At 27.5% G+C, this 26,727-nt stretch overlaps 2 protein-coding genes across 5 annotated transcripts in view; one reads left to right on the forward strand and one right to left on the reverse strand.

The window, feature by feature from the left end:
• The first annotated feature begins 12,936 nt into the window (after positions 1-12,936).
• Positions 12,937-17,001, forward strand: LOC135930927 (metacaspase-2-like). The gene is made up of 4 exons (XM_065467730.1): positions 12,937-13,472; positions 13,572-15,003; positions 15,700-15,937; positions 16,364-17,001. The coding sequence occupies exons 1-4, from the start codon at positions 12,937-12,939 to the stop codon at positions 16,999-17,001; spliced, it is 2,844 nt and encodes a 947-aa protein (XP_065323802.1).
• Positions 17,002-18,715: 1,714 nt separating this feature from the next.
• The window catches only part of LOC135922853 (vacuolar protein sorting-associated protein 54-like), a 36,216-nt gene continuing 28,204 nt past the window's right edge, over positions 18,716-26,727 (reverse strand). Inside the window, exons 17-21 of one of the 4 annotated variants that reach the window (XM_065457345.1) lie at positions 26,565-26,689; positions 25,572-25,652; positions 19,708-19,815; positions 19,132-19,334; positions 18,716-18,925 (exon numbers count right to left, since the gene is read on the reverse strand). In XM_065457345.1, coding sequence (XP_065313417.1) covers positions 19,134-19,334; positions 19,708-19,815; positions 25,572-25,652; positions 26,565-26,689 — 515 coding nt within the window. In that variant the 3' untranslated portion in view covers positions 18,716-18,925; positions 19,132-19,133. Of the gene's footprint in view, positions 18,926-19,131; positions 19,335-19,707; positions 19,816-25,571; positions 25,653-26,564; positions 26,690-26,727 lie in introns of those variants that run through there. The other 3 variants (XM_065457346.1, XR_010571053.1, XM_065457347.1) reach the window with 3 other exon arrangements.

A 26,727-nucleotide genomic window follows, 5' to 3' on the forward strand; every position in this document is an offset into this window, starting at 1 on the left:
AATTGATAAAATAATATCCTAGTTGGCTTTTTGTTAAATAAAAAAATTGTTTGCCATCATTTTTATTCTAAAATCCTAACTAGAATTTATCAGCATAGCATTACCGATAGCTTTACTAGCAAAAAGAATTCCAATTCGCTACATCGAACCTTTCAAGCTGAATTGGACAGACTTTTAAAAGGAGGCGTTATCGAAGGATTCAGCGACACCTTCAATCACTTGGGTAACGCCAAAGGTTAATATTCTAAAGAAATAGTGTATCTTCTCGGATATCTTCGTTAAACAATCAACAAATATTTAGCGATAGCTAACGATTTACCATCAACTTTCGTCGACCTGACAAATAGAATCATGAGTGGTAAAATATTTTCAACGGTAGATTTAAGAGATGCATTTTTACAATTCGAAGTTAGTCCAGAATGTAGGGACCTTTTAGTAATTTCGACTCTTGTAGGTTATTACCGATACATAAAGAATCCCTTTTGGGTTGACTAGCGCTCCGATAATATTTTATTACAACTCTTTATGCAAAACCTATTAAAGAAATTCCTATGGTTAGTGTGTTATATTAGGGCGAGAATAACTCTGATGATGCAGTTAATCTAGATGTATTAAGAAGATTTGATAAGGCTGGACTGACAACGACGACTGATAAAATAATGGAAACAAAAATATTATAAAGATATGAACGTTGAGTCTCGTGAATTTGAAGAGAAGCAAGAGGTTTGGGTAGAAAATTGAGGCCTGGGGGGTGGCGTGAAGGGAGAGTGGTTCATTGAAGTATACGATATTTTATAGAGAAGTCTCAGGGCTGTAAAATAATAAGCATGCCGACCAACTGAGATGCTCGTACAAGCTAAGTAACAATAATTGAAGTGAGCGGTGGCCATTCTGTGTTTGGAACTTTTACGAAAGAAACATATAATAATTTCATAAATTTAATATATATTTTTTACTAATATTTATTCTATGTTTTACTAGATGAATAAAAAAATTTTTTTTTAGAGCAAGTAATTTATGGTTATACTGTTTTGATTTTTGCCTAATGAAAATCTCTAAGATTTATTTAAACTAATCAAGTTAAAATGAATATTTTTTTTATTTATATATTCAAAAACTTTATTTTCAAATACCTACATATATCTAGGAAATATAATTAATCAGAAATTAAAAATAGATATTAGGCAAAACCCAAACAGAACAGTACTTTTTCAAGGGCATAAATCATATTTTTTTATATTATTAGTTCATTATTTAAACATTTTATATAAATAAAATTAATAAAATAATATCCGCTAGTTGGCGTTATATATCATTATTCCATTTAACAATTTATTTATTGGAAATTTTACACATATCAGAATTAAAAAGAGGGGATTCACTTCCTCTCTCATTAAATCCGTCATTTCTATTTGGCCAATTTTATTTCGGATGTTATCCGCAATCATTTTTCGTTTGGCATTATTTAATATGAAATCACTATTTATTGTAAAAAATATTCCGATAATTGTTACGAGGGCCAAGTTTGGTAATCCAATCCCAAATCCATAATAGTTTCAACATTTTTTTTTCTACTAACCATAAATCAAGAACATATGTTCTATCACTGAGAACCAACTCACAATCTTGTTTTAACCCCACTCACAATTTTAGATCCATCAAAATTGTCTGACTCAAATAGATTCTTTTTCAAGTGCAACCTCAGGCCAGACATTATTGAAATACCTGGCCCAGTATCAAATAACATCTAAATATTTTGTCTATCAATTTTTTACATTAACGCGAGGGCATGATATCTGCCAATCATCCCTTTCAAGTCATTAGAATTTTGTGCATTCTAATCAGCTGAATTATATTTATTGTATTTGAATTAATTTCAATTTCAATATAATTAATATTCATGCCTAAACGTGTCCCTTAATTTAATGGCCTTCGAATATCAATAATTTATTTTTTAATATAATTTCCTCGTGGATATATTTCACCTTTCATATTTATTCAGATTATATTTCAATTTAAAATTTTTTTATTTCATCAAAATGACCATAAAAATTTCCAACAGAAATTCATTTTTTATCGAGTTAAAATTCGATTCACAATTTATCATTGCCTTTTTAAATATATTCAAAGTTTTTAACAACTCTATATATACTAAAACTATTGCTATCATAAATATATTAATTTTTCAATTTTAATATGACTTTTCTCGCGAAATAGTCATCGCAATCCACTCATAGATTGAGCACAATTCATAACAATAATACGACCCATTTCTTCACATTTGAAGTATATTCGAGCACTATCCATATTATACGTATCTTTTTTTACTTAGATTTAAAAACAATAGGATTTTTTTTATGTTACGAACCAACGGATTTATCAATACTTGGTGGTCTCTGGGGAAAACCATATTTAAAATTTATTTCCTTCACTATACAATTTCTTTTTACATGACCTGAGAAGCCACATTCTATGATAAATCGTATCATTTTTATCATTTATTTTTGCATTCACATTTTCATTAATTTTTGGATCACGCGAAAAACAATTTTTTTCCACTACGACCTTTTAGGCCACAAAATATTGCAATCTTCACTAAAATTTAATTAATTTTATTTCTAAGCAAGGTTTCTTTAAACTTTCTTTAATTTCCCTGATCTCACATAGAATCAAATACTCGTTTTCACTTTGCTCAATATTATTACTATAACTATTACTTTTCATAATCTCCACAAGGTTTATCAATCTCTAAGATATTTGCTTTCTAATTTTACTCACAAGTGAATTTAAATTATCATTTATATAATATCATCATATTTTTACAAACAAGAGAGGTACCTAATTAGTACTTGACTTTGCATTGCCAATTGGAATTATTTATTTTATTTTAGCACTTGATTTTTTAGGTTCTATTAAAATCGTTCAAACTAATTTTTTATATCTTCAGATAAATCTAAAGACTCAGCCGATGCTGCCATTATAAATTACATCTACTGTAAAATTTGGATTATCACTCACTTTAGTATTTTTATACTTCCTAACTTTAGTCAACTATAAAGCAGCGTGTCATGTTTATAACCAAAAATATTTGAATCAATCTTCAAGTTGAGACTCATTATTTGAATTTTTTAGGCTTAAAGCTTGACTAGGCCACAATAGAGATGGTCAAAGTCAGGTAATTTAACAACACTAACTCACTTTATTTATAAAATATTTTCTTCTTAATTTATTTTAACTAATTGTTGAATTGAAATAAAAAAGGAAAATAATCTGAGTTTGTATTTTGAACTTAAAACAAATGGTGCAACATGGACCATAGGATTTTCTTATTTCTGGGGTTAAAAAAAAAATTATTATAAAAAAAATTTATTCTGTGACAAGGATCACATCGCAGAAAAATTCTAGGATAGGGTTCCTATTAAATTATTCTTGTTTAGGATTTACAGGTTAATAAAAAAAAATTTTTTTTAAACACAACGCAATGTAATTTATTTTTATAATAATAATTAAAAATTTTGTTGTAATTACATATATATTCTTATATAAATTTGATATACTGAAAATTAAATTATAAGACAAAAAAAACCCCCATTAATTTTTTGATACTTATATGATAATCCGAATAGCCATAAAATTTATAATTAATTCATTTATCCATTTTTTTATATATTAATTGATGATTTAACATACCACATTTTCTCACCAATTTCACCGGAAAATTTTTCGATACAGGCAATTTTTCCCTCTCCAAATTTGAGTCTTTTATATATTTCATAACATTTTATATGATTATTCACCATCCTCGATTTCCTGAAAATTATCTTATTTTCTATTTCCAAATTAAAATTTTCATCATCAATTTTCCAAAATAATATAAACTTTCAGATCAACACCAAAATATGATCAATTTCCAAATCAATATTTTTTTTCAATTTCTGGATTTTTCGAAATCTTATCAACTTCCAAATCAACTGAAATATTATTAATTTTCCAAATCAATATTATTTTTTTAATTTTAATTTCAATATCAGATATTATACTTATGTCAATTTTATTATCCAATAATATCAAGTTTCTCCTGACCCATTTTATCAACTCATAATTTCTTCATTTTTCCGAAATTTCCTCAGAATTATTTAATACATTTATAATTTCACCACCTTTTTTCAAAAATTCATTTTCTCCTTTATCACAAATTTCTTGATTGTTATTTATTACCATATTCTCCTAAAATTTCATTTTTCATCAATTTATTTCCCAAGTTTTTAACGTCTACCTCTTTTACAGATTTTTTTTAATATCTCAATATTTTTATTATCATTTTTCCCTTGAAATATATTCAACAAAATATTTTTTTAATCCGAATTTTGATATCCAATTCCATCCCAAAACTGTATCAATTTCTTCTTTCAATATCCCAAAGATCCAAATTTATTTCATTATTTATTAATACAGGTAAATTTACTTTTCCTAATACCATAATTTCTGAACCATTCAATTGTTTCACTCATTTTATCTATAATTATGTGTATATTCGGTCATAATTTGTAAAATTTATCATGCCCCATTACAGATATTGTTGCCCCCTTGTATACAATAACATTAAAATTTCTTCATTTCCTACATTCACTTTTATTCTTGGACATTGATCAAAATTTTTATTATTATTCCAACTTTAAAATCGGTAAATTACTAATATGTTATATTCTTTCGTGTTACATTTTCTAGCATATTTTTTATAAATCTCTTAGATGTTATATCCATTTCCTTCATTTTTTCTTTCTATTTCATTATGATCATCTACCTTATTTTTATATATATTTCAATTGATCCCAAAGTCATATAAAAATTGTAAAATTCATATATTTATAATAGCAAATTTTTTAGTATATATTCAGAGTGTTGTTAAAAATTCGTCAGATATATTAAATAAAAAAAAGGAAAATGATAATTGTAAATCGAATTTTAATTCGAATATAATAGAGTTTCAGTGTTGGTAATTTTTATGGTCATTTTGATGAAATAAAAATTTTAAATTGAATTATAATCTGAAAAAAAAGAAGATTATTGTAATAAGAAAGGTGAGGAGACCTGATTTCTTTAAGATGTTAACCGTTGGCGTAGCCCAAGTAATTGAGGTTGTTGTTGGATCCACCTTTTCGATAACGCCTTCTTCTATTAGTCTGTCCAACTCAACTTCAACGGTTCGACACAGCGAAATAAAACTCTTTTCGCTAGTAAAGCTATCGGTAATGCGTTCGGTTGTATGCGGATAACTTCTAGTTAGAGTTCTAGATTCATTACATTATACAACTATATATAGCGCCATCTAACGGATATTATATCATCAAAATTTAAAATTATATTATGAATATCGCAATTTACGTTTCTTCTCTTTCCAATACCACTTATCAAAATTATCAAATTTTACAATTTTTCTTTTTACACATTATTTTTTTTAAAATTTACCTCACAATTTATTCAAATTTTTGTTTATTTATAAAAAATTTTATTAAAAATTTTATTATAACAATCTTTATAATTCTAAAAAAAAAAAATACGCTAACCCAATTATTGTTAACAAAATTGTTAGATAATATAATACATTAAATTTCAATAAGGAAAAATATTTTACCTTTGATTATGAATTTTTCCTATTCCTCCGTGATTGTATATTTTATAAGTACACTGCGTCCACTCTTCCCAGATATCTTCTCTGTTGGTTGAATAAAAAAATAAACGGCACCAACCGTTAGAAAAGGAATAGAATTTGTAGTGTTATTAAATCAGCTTCTTTTGAGCCGATTTTTAAAAACGGCTAGCTCAATAATTTAGCCAGATTAGTATTGCCTAAGCCTCAAGATTTCCACAATATATGTCTGCGTCTTTGTTCCTTCTATGAGCAAAATTTTCAGGCTTGTGTAATATTTGTTTGGATGAAGTATTGAGTTAGCCTTTTTTTAAAAATAATCTCAAAACGAGCCGTTTAACAACACTAAGAATTTGGTTCTATCAAGGAAGGATACGGTTGATTTAAAGAATAAATATAACAATTTATTTGATGAAAAATTGTTATAACCAAAAATTCGAATCAATCTTCAAGTTAGAGGCTTATTAGAGATGGCCAAAAGTTAGGTAATTTAACAAAACGAACTCACTTTATTTATAAAATATTTTCTTCTTAATTTTCTTTAACTAATTGTTAAAGAAAATAATCTGTGGGGTTAAAAAAAATTATTATAAAGAAAATTTAAACTGTTACAAGGTTACCATCGTAGAAAAATTCTAGGACAGGATTCCTAATAAATTATTCTAGTTTAGAATTTACAGGTTAATAAAAAAAAATTTTTTTATACACAACGCAATGTAATTAATTTTTAAAATAATTAAAAATTTTGGTAAGAATTTTTGTAATAAAATTTTGTTATAAGTACATATATAATCTTATATACATTTGATATGCTGAAAATTAAATTAGAAATAAAACATATATATTTTTAGCATGATACTTATATGATAATCCGAATAGCGATAAAATTTATAATTAATTCAATTTATCCATTTTTTTATATATTTTGATTATTTAACATTTTTTATATAAACAATATTATTAATAACCATTTTAAATTTTAACGAGATAATATCCGTTAGATGGCGCTACATATTTTAATATATGTAAAATAAAAAAATTGTTGGTAAATTTTTATTCAATGAAATCTAAACTCCGACTAGAAGTTATCCGCATACAACCGAACTCATTACCGATAGCTTTACTAGCAAAAAGAGTTTCATTTCTCTCTGTCGAACCGTTGTAGCTGAGTTGGATGGACTTTTAGAAGGCGTTATCGAAATTGTGGATGCAAACAACAACATCAATCACTTGGGCTACGCCAACGGTTAATATCTTAAGGAAATATTATGTCCTTGCGAATATGCGGAGATCTTCGTTTAACAATCAACAAATATTTAGATAATGATTCGGGTGGTAAAATATTTTCTACTATAGATTTAAGAGATACATTTTTACAATTCGAAGTTAGTCCAGAATGTAAGGATCTTTTAGTAATTTCGACTCATGTAGGTTATTACCGATACCTAAAGAATCCCTTTTGGGGTGATTAGCGCTCCGATAATATATCATTACAACTCTTTATGCAGAACCTATTAAAGGAAATTCCTATGGTCATTGTATTATTTTAGGGCGAGAATAACTCTGATGATGCAGTTAATCTAGATGTATTAAGAAGATTTGATAAGGCTTGACTGACAACGACGACTGATAAAATAATGGAAACAAAAATATTATAAAGATAGGAACGTTGAGCCTCGTTAATTTGAAGAGAAGCAAAAGGTTTGGATAGAAAAACGAGGCCTGCGAGATGGCTTGAAAGGAGAATGGTTCAATGTAAAAGTATTCGATATTTTATGGAGAAGTCTCAGGGCATTGTAAAAAAAAACAAGCATGCTGACCAACTGAGATGCTCATGTACAAGATAAGTAAATTTTAAGTGAGCGGTGGCCATTTTATTTTTTGTCGTTCGACGCAGCAAAATGGAATTCTTTTTGATAGTAAAGGTATCGGTAACTTCTAGTTGTTATTTTCGATTCCATCGCATAAAAATAATGACGACAATTTATTATTTTACATATATAAAAATATATAATGACAACTAACGGATATTATTTAATTAATTTATAATTATATTATGATTTAGTTCTTTTTTTAGTCATTCTTTTAAATAATTATTTTATTTAGTCATTTATGGTTAATAACTATTAATATATTTTTTTTTAAAAATCCCCTCTTTAATAAATAATTATTCTTATTTTGAGTAATTGCGATGTAATATTGGTTTAAATCATTGTGGATAAAAACTATGACGACTTTAATCATATCTTATTTAGCATTTAAGAATTTATTTTTTACAGAAAAAAACAACAATTACACAATTTACTTTAATTTTTTTTTTGTTTCCAATTATGATATAATAAATTTGATAAATAACATTAGAAGAAGTAAAAAAAATATTTTTATGGATGAAATAAAAATTTTATTTAATCAATCACAAATTATTATATATTTACAAACATAATTTCTTTTTATTATTTAATATATGACATGTTTATCAATATTTAAAATTCAATATGTATTTAAAATTAAAATAAAATCTTACTCTGTTTACCCTCTTTTAAGTATATACTGATCGGATTTGTTTATAAAATATAATAAATATACATTTAAAATAAAAGTAAAAGAAATATATAATTTATTTATTTATTAAATTTAAATTATTTATTTTTAAAATGGATAGATAAAAAAAATGTCATTAAAACTCGGGTAAAATTTTTAATATTATATTTTATAATTTTTTTTTTGTTCAAAAAAATATAAATTAATTTTGTGGGATCCAATATTTGTTTGAGCATCCTGGAGCTCTGTTTCATCCAGAAAAAATGCCGGCAATTAAATATTACTTTACAGTAGGAGAAGGTTCTAAGTAGTAAATCCCACTCAGGATTTGTATATTATTCACAATTCAGTTCTGATAAAAGCCTTAAAATTCCTAAAAAATGTATGTAAAATTTTAGCTAAATTTTTGCCCCTATCTCCCTCACTCCTAATTATCTACTATTCCTCTAGTCGACTCATGTATATAACTCGTATTGACTTAAGTTGGTAGTCCTAAGTAAAATATATACAGAACAAATGTTTTATTAATTTAATAACTAATTTGAAATACTCGTCCGCTACTCGACTCAAGTATATAATTCGTCGACTTAAGTTGGAAGTCCAAAGTATAAAAATGTAAATAACACGACAAATATCTTAATTAATAATAATTAATTTGAAATATTAGTCCTCTAGTATACTCAAGTTGACGACTCAAATTCATAAAAATATTCGTCGCGGACTTAAGTATATAGACTTGAGTTCACGGACCGAATACATAACTTAAGTCAATCTGAGTCGAATTTTTCGACCCGAAACTTGACTCGGTAGATTAACAACACTAGTGCCATGTTTTTTTTTATTGATATAATTGTATCGAAAAATTATTATGATTAATTATTATTATTGATTATTATAATATTTTTGAAAAATCGAAAATGTTAATGTATTTTATTTTTATCTGTGATAAAATTGAAAATAGATAAAAAAATATATATATATTAATTTTTTATTAATAAAATTAAAAATCATGGAAATAACTTTTCGAAACAATCATAAACGCTACGTTAATTTGCAGCATAGAATTTAAGAGTTAACATCTTTACTTGATATGTTTACAGTAATTTAAAAAGTCTGTTTAATTCAGCTTCGACTTTTCGACGCAGCGAAATAGAACTCTTTTTTCTAGTAAAGCTTCGGTAACGCATTGGGTTCTATGTGCGGATAACTTCAAGTTGGAGTTTAAAATTTCATTGAATAAAAATAATGCTAACAATTTTTTTTTATTATTTTACATTTTTAAAAATATATAGCGCCACCCAACGGATATTATCTCATCAAAGTTTATAATTATATTAACAGTAATTTTTATTTGGATAAAATGTTAATAATATTTTTAATTAGGTTATATGTAAAAATTAAATAAGATAATATACGTAATAAAGATATAATAGATACATTAAAAAAAAAAAATTACTATATAAAAAAATATCCGGATTATTATATAAGTATCAATCTAAAAATATATCACGACCAAAACCTCCAAACGAAATAAGTATAATGGCAAAATATACTGATGATAAGGAACTGAATAAATAAATAAATAGCGATGATATTGTGATAAGCGCTAAAAAAACAATTTTTATAATTATTATTGATTTTCTTAAAATATTAATTTTCTTGTATATTTTTTTGTGTTAAAAGAAATAAAAAATTACCGAATTGGAAGTAAGCGAAAAATAAATAAATTGAAAATAAGAAGAAGAAAAAGGTTTTTTTTTTAAAATATTTGTGTAACCTGTAAATCCTAAACTAGAATGATTTATTAGGAACCCTGTCCTAGATTTTATTCTACGATGTGAACCTTGTGACAGAATAAATTTTCTTTATAATAATTTTTTTTTTACCCCAGAATAAGAAAATTCTATGTTGCACCATTTGTTTGGGTTCAAAATTCAAGCTCAGATTATTTTCTTTTTCTTCAATTCAACAATTCAACATTTAGTTAAGATAGATTAAGAAAATAATATTTTATAAATAAAGCGAGTTAGTGTTCTTAAATTACCTTACTTTGACCATCTCTATTGTGGTCTAGTCAAGCTTTAAGCCTAAAAAATTCAAATAATAAGTCTCAACTCGAAGATTGTGATTCAAATATTTTTTATAAACATGGCTACGCTGCTTTATAGTTGACTAAAGTTAGGTAGTATAAAAATACTGAAGTGAGTGATAATCCAAATTTTAATGGCAACATCTGCTAAGTCTTTAGATTTATCATACAAAAAATTAGTTTGAACTTTAATTTTAATAGAACTTAAAAATTCTAATACTAAAAAAACATTTCCAAGTGGGAATGAGGAGTCAAGTACTAACGAGGTACCTCCTGTTTGTAAAAATATGATGATATCGAAAAGATATATATGATAATTTAAATTCACCTGTGAGTGAAATTAGAAAGCAAATATCTGAGATTATGATTTGATTAACCTTGTGGAGGTTGTGAAAAGTAATAGTAATAGTGTTACTAATAATGTTAAGCAAAGTGAAAACGATTGATTCTATGTGAGATCAGAAAGTTTAAAGAAACTTTGCTTAGAAATAAAAATAATAGTTTTAGTGAAGATATCAATTTTTGTGGCCTAAGAGGTCATAGTGAAAATTTTTTTTTTTTAGCGTGATCAAAAAATTAATGAAAATGTGAACACAAAAATATATGATAAAAATGATAAGATTTATCATAGAATGTGGCTTCTCAGGTTATGTAAAAAGAAATTGCATGGCCAAAGAAGTAAATTTTAAAGATAGTTTCCCAATGAGACCACCAGTATTGATAAATCTGGTGGTTCATAACATTATTTTCAAATCTAAGTGAAAAAGTTATGTATAATATGGATAGTACTCGAATTTACTTCAAATGTGAAGAAATGTGTCATATAACTACTAATCGTGCTCAATTTATGAGTGGATTGCGATGACTATATGATTCGCGAGAAAAGTCATATAAAAATTGAAAAATTCATATATTTATAATACCAAAATTTTTAGTATACATGTATATAGTGTTGTTAAAAATTCCTGGGATATATTTAATAAAAAAAGACAATGATAAATTGTTAATCAAATTAACTGGTCATTTTGATGAAATAAAAATTTTTTAATTTAATTATAATTTGAATAAAAGAGATCATTGTAATAAGATAGGTGAGAAATATCCATGGGGAATTTATAATAAAAAAAGAATTATTGATATTCGGATGCATTAAATTCAGGGACGCGTTTAGGTATGAATATTAATTATATTGAAAGTGAAAAATTCAAAATATAATAAATATAATTTCAGCTGATTAGAATGCATAAAATTGTAATGACTTGAAAGAGAGGATTGACAGTGTTCATGCTATCGTATTAATGTAAAAATTGATAGACAAAATATCGAGATGTTATTTGATACTGGGGCAAGTATTTCAGTAATGCCTGGCCTGAGGTTGCATTTGAAAAAGAATCTATGTGAGTGAGACAATTTTGAAGGATCTAAAATTGTGATTGGGATTACAACAAGATCGGGAGTTGGTTATCAGTGGAACATATGTTCTTGATTTATGGTTAGTAGAAAAAAAAATGTTGAAACTATTATGGGTTTGAGATTGGATTATCAAACTTAGTCCTCGTAACAATTATCGGAATATTTTTTACAATAAATAGTGATTTCATATTAAATAATGCCAAACGAAAAATGATTGCGGATAACATCCGAAATAAAATTGGCCAAATAGAAATGACGGATTTAATGAGAGAGGAAGTGAATCCCCTCTTTTTAATTCTGATATGTGTGAAATTTCCAATAAATAAATTGTTAAATGGGATAATAATATATAACGCCAACTAGCGGATATTATCTCATCAATTTTATTTTTATAAAATGTTACAATACTATATAAAAAAATGTGATTTATACCCTCGAAATTGAATTTTTTAGGCTAAAAGCTTAGGCAACAATAGAGATGTTGCGTTATTCCTTTATCTTATTTTTTGTTTTTTGCATTTGAACTTTTATTATTTTTGTTATAATCTAATTTTATTTTATAAACGGCGTAACCTTACTTTTTTATATATTATTTTACTTTTTTGTATTTCGTTTTATATTCTAATTTATATGTTAGAAAATGTATAAATACCTTAACAAAAGAAAAAGAAATTAGTTAATAAAAATATATTTTTTATTTAATAAAGTTAATAAAACTTATTTATTATTCACCGGCACATATTCATGTTATTCTACATGGTGCCTCCAGTTTTGGCAAAAGAAACTCGCCTTATGGAAAATTTTTTTAAAAATAAAATTTTTTTTCCTTTGTAAATATGGTTAATAAAAAAAATTATAAAATGGTACAAACAATTCTATATAAGATGGATAAAAAAAGGGTAAGTCATTTCAAAATTATTTTCATCAATTATGTTCGCCTTCAAACTACTTAATGTACCCCATCAAATCTCCATATACGATATTTTGTTTGAGTTAACCTATAATTCCGATGTCAACTTTTATAGGATAGACGGTACGGAGGACGTGTTGTTTGAATTTATGAACTTAAGAGATATGATTAATTGTTTCGAATTGTTAAATGGGAAACATTACATTTATGGTGACAATGATTTCATTGAATTAATCTGTATATTTACCAAAACATGAATAGCTATACCAAAAATTTGAATTGATAAAATAATAAATGTTATAATTGCTTATTTATGTGTCTTATTAATTAAATATGGAAATTAAACAAGAATTTACACATAAGATCCCTAAGTTAGTGGGTCCTCTTACTGAAATTTATTTAGACAGAATATTAAATTACTTTTCGACCAGTACATTATCGGACTCTATTAAAATTAATACTTTGCTTAATAATATATCAGACAAAGTTTTTGACGACATTAAGGCAATTTGTTCTGATACCGATATTTTAGATCTTAAAATTGTGATTAAAAAGTTAACCTATCTTTTACCAGCGCTAAATTTAAATACTTTAATTAATAAATTTAATCTTCTTCAACAAAACTCATCAGAGAGTTTTATGCTGTGGTACATTAGAGTATCGAAACTTCATAAGAAATGTAATTTTTTGGACGATAGTAGATTAAAAGAGAAATTACGGACATCTACTTTAAACGATAAAATTAAATACAAATTCTCCAAAAATTTGGACCTTACATTGAATCAGATGGTGGAATTAGGGGTGAAACTGGACTCTAGTAATATTAAGTCTGAGGATAATGATATAAGTTATATAAATAATGACAAAAAGTCCGATAAAGATAAAAATTTTTGCAGTAGAAATGATAATAATTTTAGAAATAATTATGATAATAGATATAGAAATGGGAATTACAATAATAATTTTAGATACAATTATGGTAATAATAATTCGCGATACCACGATAATTATAACAATTATAACTATAACAATTATCGCTATAATAATAATAATCAATCGAATTTTGGTAGAAATAATACATGGTATGATTATAATCAAAGAAAACAAATCCAATACGGTGACGGAAATCGTAACAATTACCAATCTTATTACAACAACTCAGATAATTATAGAGGTAATGATAAGTATCAGAGAAAGCAAATACAATATAACAACAACTCAAATAATTATAGAGGTAATGATAATATTCAGAGAAAGCAAATACAATATAATAACAACTCAAATAATTATAGAAGTGGCGACGAAAATAGAAAGCAAATACAATACAATAATGATTACAACATGAATATTGAAGAAATTATTGAAGAGAAAGTTGATTCTACAAAGAACAAAGATGATAATGATTTTAATGTCAACAATTTATCTGGTGACGTGATTAATGACAAAGATAACGCATTTATGACTACTGTAAAAGTGAACGATGTTGTTACTTGTATGCAAGTGGACACTGGATCCAAATACACTATCATACCTCATGGTCTGGCTAAAAAACTTGGTATTAGAGATCTTAAGAAATCCGAGCTACAACTCACTGCTTATGACGGGAATTTAATCAAAATCATAGGAATTACTCAAGTTAAAGTGACTTATGATGGTATGTCCAAATATTTACAAGCGGTAGTGGTTGAATCAAGTAAAAATGCTTTGTTGGGACGTATGTGGATCAATGCTTTCAAAAATATTTTAAATAAATTTATAGCAAATATTGACACTAATTACGAAGATGAAATAAAAAAATTGATTAAAGAGTGTGAATCGAAATTGACTAATGGGCCAATTAACAAAGCAAGTGTCAAGTTACATTTAAAAAATGATGCCCAACCTAAAATTATACCGCCTAGACGTATACCTTATTCAAAAATTGATCTTGTTAGTAAAGAACTCAAGAAATGGATACATGATAAAATAATTGAGCCGGTGAATGATGTCCGATGGGCAAGTCCTGTTACCGCTGTCTATAAAGAAGATGGGAGCATTAGGCTTTGCGCTGATTTTAAGGATACTGTAAACCCAGCTCTAGAAGACTTTAGATACCCTCTACCACGAATTAATGATCTAATTGCTAAACTTTCGGAAGGAAAGAAATTTACGAAGATTGACTTTAAAAATGCTTTCTTACAGATTCCAATTGATAAAAGTTGCAGAAATATTTTAACCATATCTACGCATAAGGGATATTACAAATTTACTAGACTTCCTTTTGGGCTTAAGACCTCATCTGCAATTTTTCAACAGATTATGGATCAAATCTTCGGGGACATGGATGACGTTATATTTTATATTGATGATTTACTTATAACTGGAAAAAACGATGAAGCCCACCTAAACAACATAAAAAAAGTGTTTGATAGAATATCATCGTTTGGGCTAATACCTAACTTTAATAAAAGTGTGTTCTTTAAAAACAAAGTGAGGTTCCTGGGTCATGATATTGACGCTAAGGGGATTCATGCTAATCACGACAAAATTGAAGCAATAATTAATATGCCAGAACCAAAATCAGCTGCTGAATTATCAACATTTCTGGGTATGGCTGGCTACTATAGAAAATTTTTGAACAATTTTGCGGAAATTGCCGATCCTCTTTATAAGATTGTCAATAAAGAAAAATGGGCTTGGAATCTAGAACACTCTAAAAGTTTTAATGATCTAAAGAAGTTAATTAGTCTTCCACCTGCTTTGACATATTTTAACCCTGAATTACCTATTGGGATAGCCACTGACGCATCAAAATGTGGTTTAGGAGCTGTTCTATTTCATATTGAAAAAGATGGTAAAGAAAAACCTATAGCTTTCGCGTCGAGAACTTTATTAAAATCTGAAATGAATTATACCAATATTGAGCGTGAAGCTCTCGCTATAATGTTCGCCATAAAGAGATTTCAGGAATATTTAATCGGCACAAAATTTACAATTATTACTGACCATAAGCCTCTAGTTCACATCTTCACCAAGGGTCTTAAGGATAATAGCACCATGTCATTAAGACTCCAGAAGTGGAATATTACATTAGGAGGATATGATTTTTATATAAAGTATAAAGCCGGTAAATATAATGTTGTTCCTGATTGCCTTTCAAGATTACCACAAGAATGTCGTGATGAAACTATTGAAAATGTAACTATTATAAATGAATATGAGGACTTACCTATTAACTTTGATCAAATCCGTGATGAAACTTTGAAAGATACGGAATTAAAACAAGTCATAAATGATATTAATAACAACAGACCTATAATGAATAATATTTATAAAAACATTGAATTGGAATTAAGTATAATTAAAGATTGTCTTTACAAAAGCAATAAAATTATAATTCCGTCTTCTATGAGAAAAACTATACTACAGTCATTACATGAAGGTCACTTGGGAGCAGGAAAAATCAAATCCTTAGCCAAAGATTACATGTGGTGGCCTGGCATAAATAATGATATTGTTATGGAAGTGAAAAGTTGTGACGATTGTAATATATATCACGATAATCCTATAAAGATACAAAAACCATGGGTTTCGGCAACTAAACCGTTTGAAAGGATACATATAGATTATGCGGGTCCGTTTTTCACAAAAAATTGGTTGATAATAGTCGATGCCTACAGCAAATTTCCAATTATTATTCCTGTTAAAAATATTACGACTAATGTTACTTTAAAAGAAATCTTTAAAACTATTTCGCTATACGGAATACCTGAAACTATAGTTACTGATAACGGTACTAACTTTACGAGTAATGATTTTGAAAAATTTTGCAACAATTTTGGTATTAAACATGTGCTTACATCTGCTTATCACCAGCAATCCAATGGCCAGGTTGAACGCATGGTTAGAACGTTCAAAACACATATGAAAAGGAATATTAAAATAGACCCAGATATCGCACTTAGCAAATTTTTACTTAATTACAGAAATACGCGTAATGATACTACAGGAGTTACACCATCACAGAGAATGTTTAATCGAGATATTAGAATTAAATGGGACTTATTAAAACCGATGGAGGAAAAGAAGAATAAAATAAACGTTACTTTACCACGAAATAGAACTTTTAACGTAGGAGATTTTGTTTGGTATAAAATACAAGGTAATGATAAATGGTGCAAAGGTATAATCACACATAAGGAAAGTGATATGATGTTCCAAATTAAGACTGAGAAAGGTATTTTGAGGAGACATTTAGATCAAATAAGAATTAGAAACTGTTTTAACACAATTATTAACTATGACTCTAAGGATTCTTTTAAGGAGGGAAGTATGGACAAAAATATAAAAATTACTGATAATAACGATATAACACCTATCTCTAGACCTGTGCGAATAAAAAAAAACCTGTTTATTTAAAAGACTATGTAACTTAAAATATAAAATAAATGTTAAATTGCATAAACTAAATTAAATATTAAAACGCTTATATTAAAACGCTAAAAATATAACAATCTTATTGATTTATCATTCTTCATTTATTCTTATGACGAACTATTATTTCTTATTGGCAACTTATTTATTATAATAACAATTTTGGAAAAATGATAATAACAATTGAGTACTATCAAACAAGCTATGATTAATGGAGACAATTTACGATATGGATATCAAGCTTGCGATTTAAACAAACCACCGTGCAAAATCGATTTATACAAACCAACGATTGGACAAGCCAACGTTATGATGATTTGTGATACAACTTGATTACCAAAATTATAAACCACTTGAACAACAAACTCTCTATGACTTCTCCGATGAAATTATCAGAAGAGGGAGAATGTTGCGTTATTCCTTTATCTTATTTTTTGTTTTTTGCATTTGAACTTTTATTATTTTTGTTATAATCTAATTTTATTTTATAAACGGCGTAACCTTACTTTTTTATATATTATTTTACTTTTTTGTATTTCGTTTTATATTCTAATTTATATGTTAGAAAATGTATAAATACCTTAACAAAAGAAAAAGAAATTAGTTAATAAAAATATATTTTTTATTTAATAAAGTTAATAAAACTTATTTATTATTCACCGGCACATATTCATGTTATTCTACAAGAGATGGCCAGGTAATTTAACAAAACTAACTCACTTTAAATAAAATGATAATATACAATGTTTAATCTAAAAAATTATTTTATTATTATGTTATTGATTTTTTATCTCAGTCAGCCAGAATTGAGCTAATAAGTCATTTATGCAATAGTAAGAGTAACACTATAGATAGCTGTTAAAAATAGAATTATTCTAACGTATAATTTAAATTAGGTAACATATATATTGATAAAAATGCTTGGCTATCAAAGTATTGGCTAATATCTAATTTTCAAGGATAATATTAGACACCTTCACTAATAACTTGTTTCATAAAATTTTAAATATAGTCATTATTGTAACTATTACTTTTAATATTGATGAGTATCCATTTTGAATTTTTAGATAATTATTTCCGTTATCCAAATAAAATAATTATAAAACGAATATTTATAAACGAGCGCTTTCGTAATTTTATTTATTTATTTACATAAAAATAAATATATGACGTATTTTTGCGTGCTTGTTAATTTATGAAAAACATGGAAAAAATAGTGCACGCTTACCGTGCATTAATTAGCCTAAATGTATTAGTATAAATATTTTAATTAAATAAATTCACAATTCTCAGAATCTACTTTATATTCTTTAACCTCCAGGTCACGCGTAATAATTACTCCCTTGTTTTAGCCTTCTTATAATTATTTCGAAACTTCAACATTTCTTCAAAAATTTTATTTTGAATTTAAATGATAAAATTCACATATACCCATTTTCTGTGATTTAAACAAATATACACCAATTTTTAACAGTTTTTTTTATTATAAAAATTTATATTGTGTAACGAATAAAACCATAATACTTAATCAGAATAAAAAATAGAACACGTTTTATTTTGTTGTATCTTATTATTATCATAAATTAAAAATTGTATTTTTAAAATAAAATTAATTTGACTAAATATATAAGAAATTTGCCGGCTTAAATCTGTTCGTAACTTAATAAAATTAAAAAAATGACTCCTTTTTTTTTATTAATTATAATAAAAATCGTTAAACTTTTTATAATTGACAAGATATGGGCAATATGGAATGTTATTTTCGACATATAGCAATTTATATATATTTAATAAATAATATTTTTTCGTCATAAATAACTATATATTATGAATTTTTGTCGCGGTTGTCGTTTATTTTCGAAATGGACAGACTAATATTTACGCTAACAAATTCGCTTGTCTTCCAATACTGTATTAATAAAAAAAAAATTAAGTTAGGAAATTGAAGCTTGAAAACGATTTAAACTGAACGAGACCGGGGCAACCATTAGCCCCCCCCCCCCGATACGTGTTTTTTAAATTTCGTGATTAGGTATTACTATTTTTTGTTTTGTTTTGTTTTAAAAAAAAAAATTCCCACGCAAAGAAGATAAACGTCGGTAAAAAAGAAATAACTGTCAATTCAACGAATCCCAAATCATATCGTAACTTTGCGCGTTATCAGCCGAGACGCCGAATTTTCTAAAGTTATTTTGATAATATAAGAGTTCGGATATAACGACCCCAGCCCGGGGACCCCCATCGTTTACGATGTTGAGGGAACTTATCTTGTATTTGATCAATCGCTTGAGTGACGTGTCAATCTTGATCATGATGATCTTATAAAGTTAATAGGGTTTATAATAAAAAAAATGTTAGGATTTAAAAAAGTAAAATAAATGAAGAAAAAAAATTAAATAAATATACGATCTTTAATGCTTTTGACCAAACCCCTTATATAAAAACTTGGAAGATTAACGATAAATCTTTTGGCAATTCGAACACCACGATTTTTTAAATTTGTTTTATGATTATCAGAGTTGTTAAAAGATACTTTTGAATTGGATCTAGATACAGATACATCGTCTAAAATAATATCTAGATACATAGATTTTAATCAAAAATCTATCTAGATACAGATACAGATATCACATTTTTATATCTAGATACTTTAACAACTCTGATGATTATATATATATATACATATTATACTTTTAAAGAATCGGACGGAACGATGGTATTGATGGTGGAGTAAAAAATTTCCAATTGTTTTATTATGCTAATGAAAACGGAAGACGGTGTCGGAGCTTTGACTTCCCACTTTGTGTGAGAGAGAGAGAATAATATTAAAATCGATATGTATAAATATGGTGAAAATCCGCGATAAATCACCACGGAGTTACAGACAGGACTCCCTCAAATTTTTTTCTTCTAGCGGCTGAGATACGGGTTCTCTAAAGGGGTCGAAAAACCTGGGCATTATGGGCTAATGTTCTCCCAATTTAATTTTTTCGATATAATTAAGCTTAGAAGTTAGTTTTGTTAAAAATTTGACGATTTTTTTTAAAAATAACTCAATATTTTATCCATAAAAATATTATGCGAGCCTAAAGATTTTGCGGCACATTTGCGAAATCTCGCGCTTAGGCAATATTCTCCTGGCTATAATGATGAGTTAGCCGTTTAAAATAACAACACTACTTAGAAGCGTCATTTAAATTTTTTTTAAAATATATAGTAGGACCTTTTAATTAAAAAAATGTTAAAGATTATTTAAAACAAAAAGAATCTAAATGTCAAAAAACCGGAGGATGCTGTCATCGTGTCTAAAACGCTGCGCATGTCTTGTTCAATTTATAATCTAAACTAAAAAAAAATGATTTTAATTTCTTAAAATCAAAATATATCGAAAATATTTTTTTTATATTTTTGATGGCGCTAGTAATGAAATATAAAAATTACAAAAATAATTTTTCATAATCTTTCTCCCAATCACTCGAGGTTGACATCGAATATAAAGGAGATCATACCTTGTGCCAGACAAATTTAAATAAAAATTAATTTTAAATTTATTGTCCTCTTTTCAATTATAAGATCTAAAAAATTTGCCTAGTGTAGTTAAATTTAGTGTTGTTAAACGGCTCGTTTTGAGCCGATTTTTAATAACGGCTAACTCAATACTTCATCTAGAATAATATTACCCCTGAAGATTTTGTTTGTAGATGGAACAAAAGTTTGGCCATCTATTAGAAAAATCTCGAGGCAGGCAATTATTTTTCCGGCTAAAATGTCGAGTTAGCGGTTTTTAAAAAATCAGCTCAAAACGAGCCGTTTAACGACACTAGTTAAATTATCTAACCTTGACCATGTGACCTAGTCAAACTTTTAGCCTGAAAAATTTTTTGGTTAAAAAGATGGCTACTAGGTAATTTAACAATACTAAATATGCCGATATATTCTATTATGTTGGTGTTCTGGATTACGTCGCCCATAGCCACCAGCTGACGATTAAGATTTTTTTTAAAAAAAAAATTTTCCTCTGGCCGTACCCAATAAAAGTGGAGACTGTTTTCGTAAAAAACATTTAATCGAATTTGATCGCTCGTAAATTTAAAATATTAAAGCTGAACCTTTCCAAAATGAACAAACCACTCCATCAGGACAAATTTAAAACGTAGCTAATAAAAAAATTAGCGTTTAGGATGTTGTTCAATCACAACGGAGATCGAGAAAACTTATCGATAAACAATTGTGATAGGCATATCACAGATGCGCCATTTATAATATTTTGTTCCGTTTTAAATGGCGATTTCCAGGGGGTAGCCATTTTCCCCATACTGATATTTTCTTCTCTATTTGACGATCATGAGCATCGTTCATTTTTCTCATATCCGCCGCTGTCAACCTTTATCCACGTCAATCTTAGACCTTCTTCGAAATCTTGATTTTTATCAAAGGTGCATCTCTGATATGCTTATCACAATGGTGTTTTTTGATAAATTTTCTAATAACGGTGTGATTGTAACATCCTAACGTTATTAATTTTATCAGATAAAATTTGATTTGCCGCTAATAGGGGTGGTTGTTCTTTTTCGATAAATGCAGCTTTCATATTTTATTATCTATTTTTTAAAAAATGGAAATAGATTGAAAATTGATTTAAATTTTAAATGAAAAAAATATCTTTCGAAACCTGAAACGTATTTCAGACATGTAAAAGTATCGTGCATTTATACTAATAACAAAGAAGAGAAGAGAGGAGAAGATCTCTTCTCTTCTCCCAGAATAATACATTTGAAAGAGTCGTTGAATGCAAATCAGCTGGACACGCCATTTTGGTAACTCATATACTAATTATTCTCATGTTAAAAAACTACTATTAAATTGAGAACTTGCTTCCTTAATTATCTCGATGATAGGGCAATTCTTTAATAAAGTTTGCGTCTGATATAGTTTAAAATTTTTAATAATGATTATGGGGTAATTAAAATGGCGTCCCCAGCTGTTTTTCATTGATGTACACTTTATGACCGCATCGTCATTCTAGGTATTATTGTCATATGTCAATTGGTTTATAACCACTCCTCATGGAAAATAAAATTTTAAAGTCTAATATTTCATAATCGCGAAAATTATTTAATTAAACACGCAAATTGTTTATAAAAATTAATATTTTTTGTTCTTCAAAAATAAAAAATAAATATATTATAATGCAAAATTGATTTGTATTTTTGTAGCTAATCAAATAAATCAATCATATTTCCCTAGTCTTATTAAAACGCCGCGAGTCGCAACCGCGACCCAAAGTTCGGGTCGTTTTATTCGATTCCGACTTTGGGGTCGTTTTTTGGACATCGACCCGAGTTCAAGCCGAAAAACGACCTCGGCTAAAAATACGGGTCGTTTTTATCGACTCAGACTTGAAGTTTGGGTCAACTCTGTTCGAGCCGACTCGACTAAGCCGATTAACAACACTAATAGCCCCCTAGCCTCACGATACTTTTTTTTCTCATCTTAAATAACTAACATTTTTTATTAAAACATAAAATATTTGATAGGCTAGGCTATATTGATTTATATTTATGACTAAAATGAATAATTTTTCAATGTGAGGATTAAAATGTCCTATATCCTAAACCTGTGCCTCGGGCCAACTTAAAAATTTTGCGTATTTATTAAACTATTCCTTATAAGATTAATCGTAAAAAGAAAAAAAAGCCGATGTGATTTTATGATCATTTCCGGTTTTCTATTTTCGGTTTTTGACATTTAGATTTTATTTTTAAAAAACAATCTTTAACATTATATAACTTTAAAGGTATTACCATTTTGGCTATGTAGAAAAAAAATATTTAAATGACGCCTCTTAGCTTAATTATATCCAAAATTAAGGGAAGAGCGTTGAGCGTTAGAGGGCCCGTATCTCAACAGCTGTTTAGAAATTAAGAGAAGTGGGGCTAAAGTTTTATTTTTTTTTGTTCTTAGATATAATATGAATTCGCCATTATATACGCGTCTTATTGGAATATGGAATCCATTGTGATTAGCAACCTCTCGGAAAATCAATCACTCGAAAGGGGAATTTTGAGATTTATTTTTTAAAAAAAAACATTTTTATTTAAACCGGAAATGTATTCCAAAAAGTATAGACAGAGCACCCACACTGCGAGTAAAATTTCGGATAATTTAATACCAAAAAATCCCCCCCCCCCCAATTTAAATTGAATAATAAAAACTGAGAGATTTAATAATCCCGATTGATTTCCATAATCCCAAAATAAGACATATATAAATACAGTGATGAAAGCGTAGTTGGTTTTTTTACTACTCAAGACTTTGTCTCTTGTTTTGAGTAAAAATGCACAGGGTACTGAGTCTTCGTTAGATTTAAAGAAGAAAAGAAAAGTTGTTCTCATTTCATCTGGCAACCGTTGCTGGAGCTAGTATTATTAAACGGCTCTGAGCCATTTTTAAAAATGGCTGACTCAATACTGCACCCAGAATAATATTACCTTAGCCTCGAGATTTGGATAAATTTATGTCTAGAACCTTTGTTCCTTCTATGGGCAAAATCTTGAGGGTTGTTATAATATTTTTCTGGTTGAAATATTGAGTTAGCCGTTAAAAAATCGGCTCAAAACCAGCCGTTTAACAACACTAGCTTAATCTGAAGTTAGGATAAAAAAGCGTTAGATTACTTTTTCTTCTACTTAACTCTTTTTTTTTGTTATGGTTGCTAGCAGGTGTAGAATATTTACTAGGGATGTACCGATATTTTTTATCGGATCGTATCGGGCCGATATTTCACCTATTATAAAATATCGGTTATCGGCCAATATTAAAAAAGTTACCGATCCGATCCGATATAAAATGGCGCGTCCTTAACAAAAATAAAATGTTATAAATTTTTTAAAAAACTTATATCGAAAATCATTTATTTTTATAAATAAAATTGAAATCCATATTTTTTTAATAATAATAATAATAATTAATTAATAAACATTCTGCCATATTGTTATTTTTTTGCCCATTCTGTTTATAAAAGTGTGCAATAATCTCTTTAGAATCTTTTTTAGTGAAGCTGGTGATATTGACAGTTACCATCGCCGCAGGCTGATTTCTGATAAATTGGAAATTTTGATAATTCTAAAAAGAAATCTTCGATATATTAATGTTAAATATTATTTTAAATATTTATTTAAATTTCATAATATATTTGTTTATTACTTATTATGTATATAGATTAATGTTGTTACTTATTATATAAAAGTGATTTATAATAAAAATATTTTATAAACTTTTAGGCAATAGAATTGAATATAAACTATAACTGATCATTATAATATATTTAAATGACATAAGTTATGGTATAATTAAATTATAGATGTTATACTAATAAAAAGTATATTACAAGTTAAAACCATTGGTATCTTTACAGAATACAAAATTATATATGATATCGGATCGGTTATCGGCCGATATCAATTTAGTATCTGGAATATCGGATCGGCCTCCAAAAAGTGGTAGGTACACCCCTAATATTTACCCTAAAAATATCAGCCAATTTCAGCCATAGACATTTTAAGTATTTTTTTTTAAAATTTATATGAAATATCCATATGAAAAATTAATATAAATTAGAAGTAGTTCAGTTCTAAAGTTCAAGGCAAAGTTGTTTGATATTTACAGTTTTGGATACTCTACACATGCTAGAATACATTTCTGGTTAAATCGGATTTTTAAATTTTTTTTAAATGGCCCCTCGATAAAAGATTTAAAATTGAGAGATTCCGAATCCCCATCAGTGTTGTTAAATTATCTAACTTTGACCATCTCGATTGTGACTTAGTATAAAGCTTTTTAGCCTAAAAAATCCAATCAAGCCTCTAAGTCGAGTCTCGACTTGAAGATTGATTGGATTTTTTTTGGTTAAAAACATGGCTAAGCTGTTTTGTAGTTGACTAAGGAAGGGAGTTTAACGATACTAATCCCCATACTACACACACGCATATATATATCAGCATTATTATATAAATTAAATGTTTATTTTTACTGTTCTGCGGCTATATACGTTATTATAGCATAATTATTTTTTTCTTTGTTATATAATAAGCAAACGAAAAGTTATAATACGTTATTATTATTCGCTTCGTTTTAACTTATAATTTAATTTAACCAAAAAATAAAAACAACTATTTCTTAATTCTGAGCTAAAATCCTTCACAAAAATTACAAATTTTTTTTTTTAAAAAATTTGAAATATATTTCAATTTTATGAACTTTCAAAAAGAAAATAAAATACGTTAAAATATTTTGTTTTATTAAAGTTAAATTCTAATGTTGTATAAAAATCAGAGATTTGCAGAGGTACAAAGTTTTTTTCGGCCCTGTCCGGGTATAGTTGAAAAATTAAAATATGACCCGGCACGCGTATCCGGGCCGGGCCTGCAGGTCTACGCTAAAAATAATATTAATAATAACAAAAAATGGCAATGGAAGCAACGCTCCCCCCCCCCTCTTGGCTTCTGATGGATGCTTCGACACTGATATATATATATTATAAATATTATTTGTACCTCGGAAATGTATTTCGATAAATTGTGTTCCATTATTTCCGCTATTTTGCTGACAGTTTCATCGACATGCATTGAATAATCCTAAAAAAAATAGAGATATGGCCAGTGTTCGTTAAAGGCGGCGATTAACCTTTGGCGCGATCGCGATTTAACAGCTGATTGATTTTTTTAAATCTGTTTTATGAGATCAATTATTCTTTATTAAAATCATTATTCCTTAGATTATTATTTAAATTTGAATTATTAACAAATAAAAATTGATCTCATAAACAGATTTTAAAAATCAATCAGCTGTTAAATCGCGATCGCAATCGCGCCACTATGAATTCAAGGTAACCCAATAATTTAGGCCAAAAAAAAATATTACGCAAGGCCTTGAGATTTTGCTCGTAGATGGCTGAAAAGCTTGGACATCTGTTAACCAAAAATTTCTAGAGCATGCGCAATATTAATTTGGCTAAAATTTAAAATCGACTAGATAGAGGAGCCGTTAAACAAAGCTAGATTTGACGTCACTTACCCTTTGCCCCTTTTATATATTCCAATCAGCTAAAAAAAACATGGTTTCTTAAAATGCACGTGACTTTAATTCCGAATGTTCATATTATTGGCGCCCGAAACCCGGCCCGGGGGTTTGTCGAAAAGTCACCTGATGAATCAGTGAACATTCAATTTAAAAAAAACATAAAACTTGGGGTAAAAAATTAACCTTTTTTAAACATCCAGGTAGGTCTGGAAAATGAAAAAATTTTTTAATATGGGAGGATGACGATTCATTCATTAAATCGCATTTTGACGCATCATTGAATACAAATCAGCTGGCGACACGCCATTTTGTTTTTACATATATGGAACTTAGGTATATGTTTATACGGGAAAACAAAATCGTCTGCCACTATCTAATTTGCATTGATATGAATGAATGAAATTTCCAGTCTACGTATTATCAAATATCACCTCTAAAGATTTTATATTATCGTAAAAATTATTTACTTTATATATGACGTCAAAATTTTTCGACAAATTTTTATGATTCGAAAAAAGCGTGTCTCGTGACCAACGATCAGCCATATTGTACACGAATCGAATTACGAATCTTAAATTTGCGAGTGAAAGTGCTAATAAAAAAAATGGAGGGATTCATTATCTAATAAAT

Source organism: Gordionus sp. m RMFG-2023, chromosome 1 (assembly GCF_954871325.1).
Source record: "Gordionus sp. m RMFG-2023 chromosome 1, tfGorSpeb1-WG-v2, whole genome shotgun sequence".
Lineage (NCBI taxonomy): Eukaryota > Metazoa > Nematomorpha > Gordioida > Chordodea > Parachordodidae > Gordionus > Gordionus sp. m RMFG-2023.

What these genes read in the sequence shown, in the direction of transcription:
- LOC135930927 (XM_065467730.1), top strand. Translation starts at nt 12,937, where the DNA reads ATGGAAATTAAACAAGAATTTACACATAAGATCCCTAAGTTAGTGGGT. An exon ending in TATATAAATAATGACAAAAA is followed by an intron (nt 13,473 to 13,571) that starts GTCCGATAAAGA and finishes TAATAATTTTAG; the next exon opens with ATACAATTATGGTAATAATA. An exon ending in AAACATTGAATTGGAATTAA is followed by an intron (nt 15,938 to 16,363) that starts GTATAATTAAAG and finishes CTGAAACTATAG; the next exon opens with TTACTGATAACGGTACTAAC.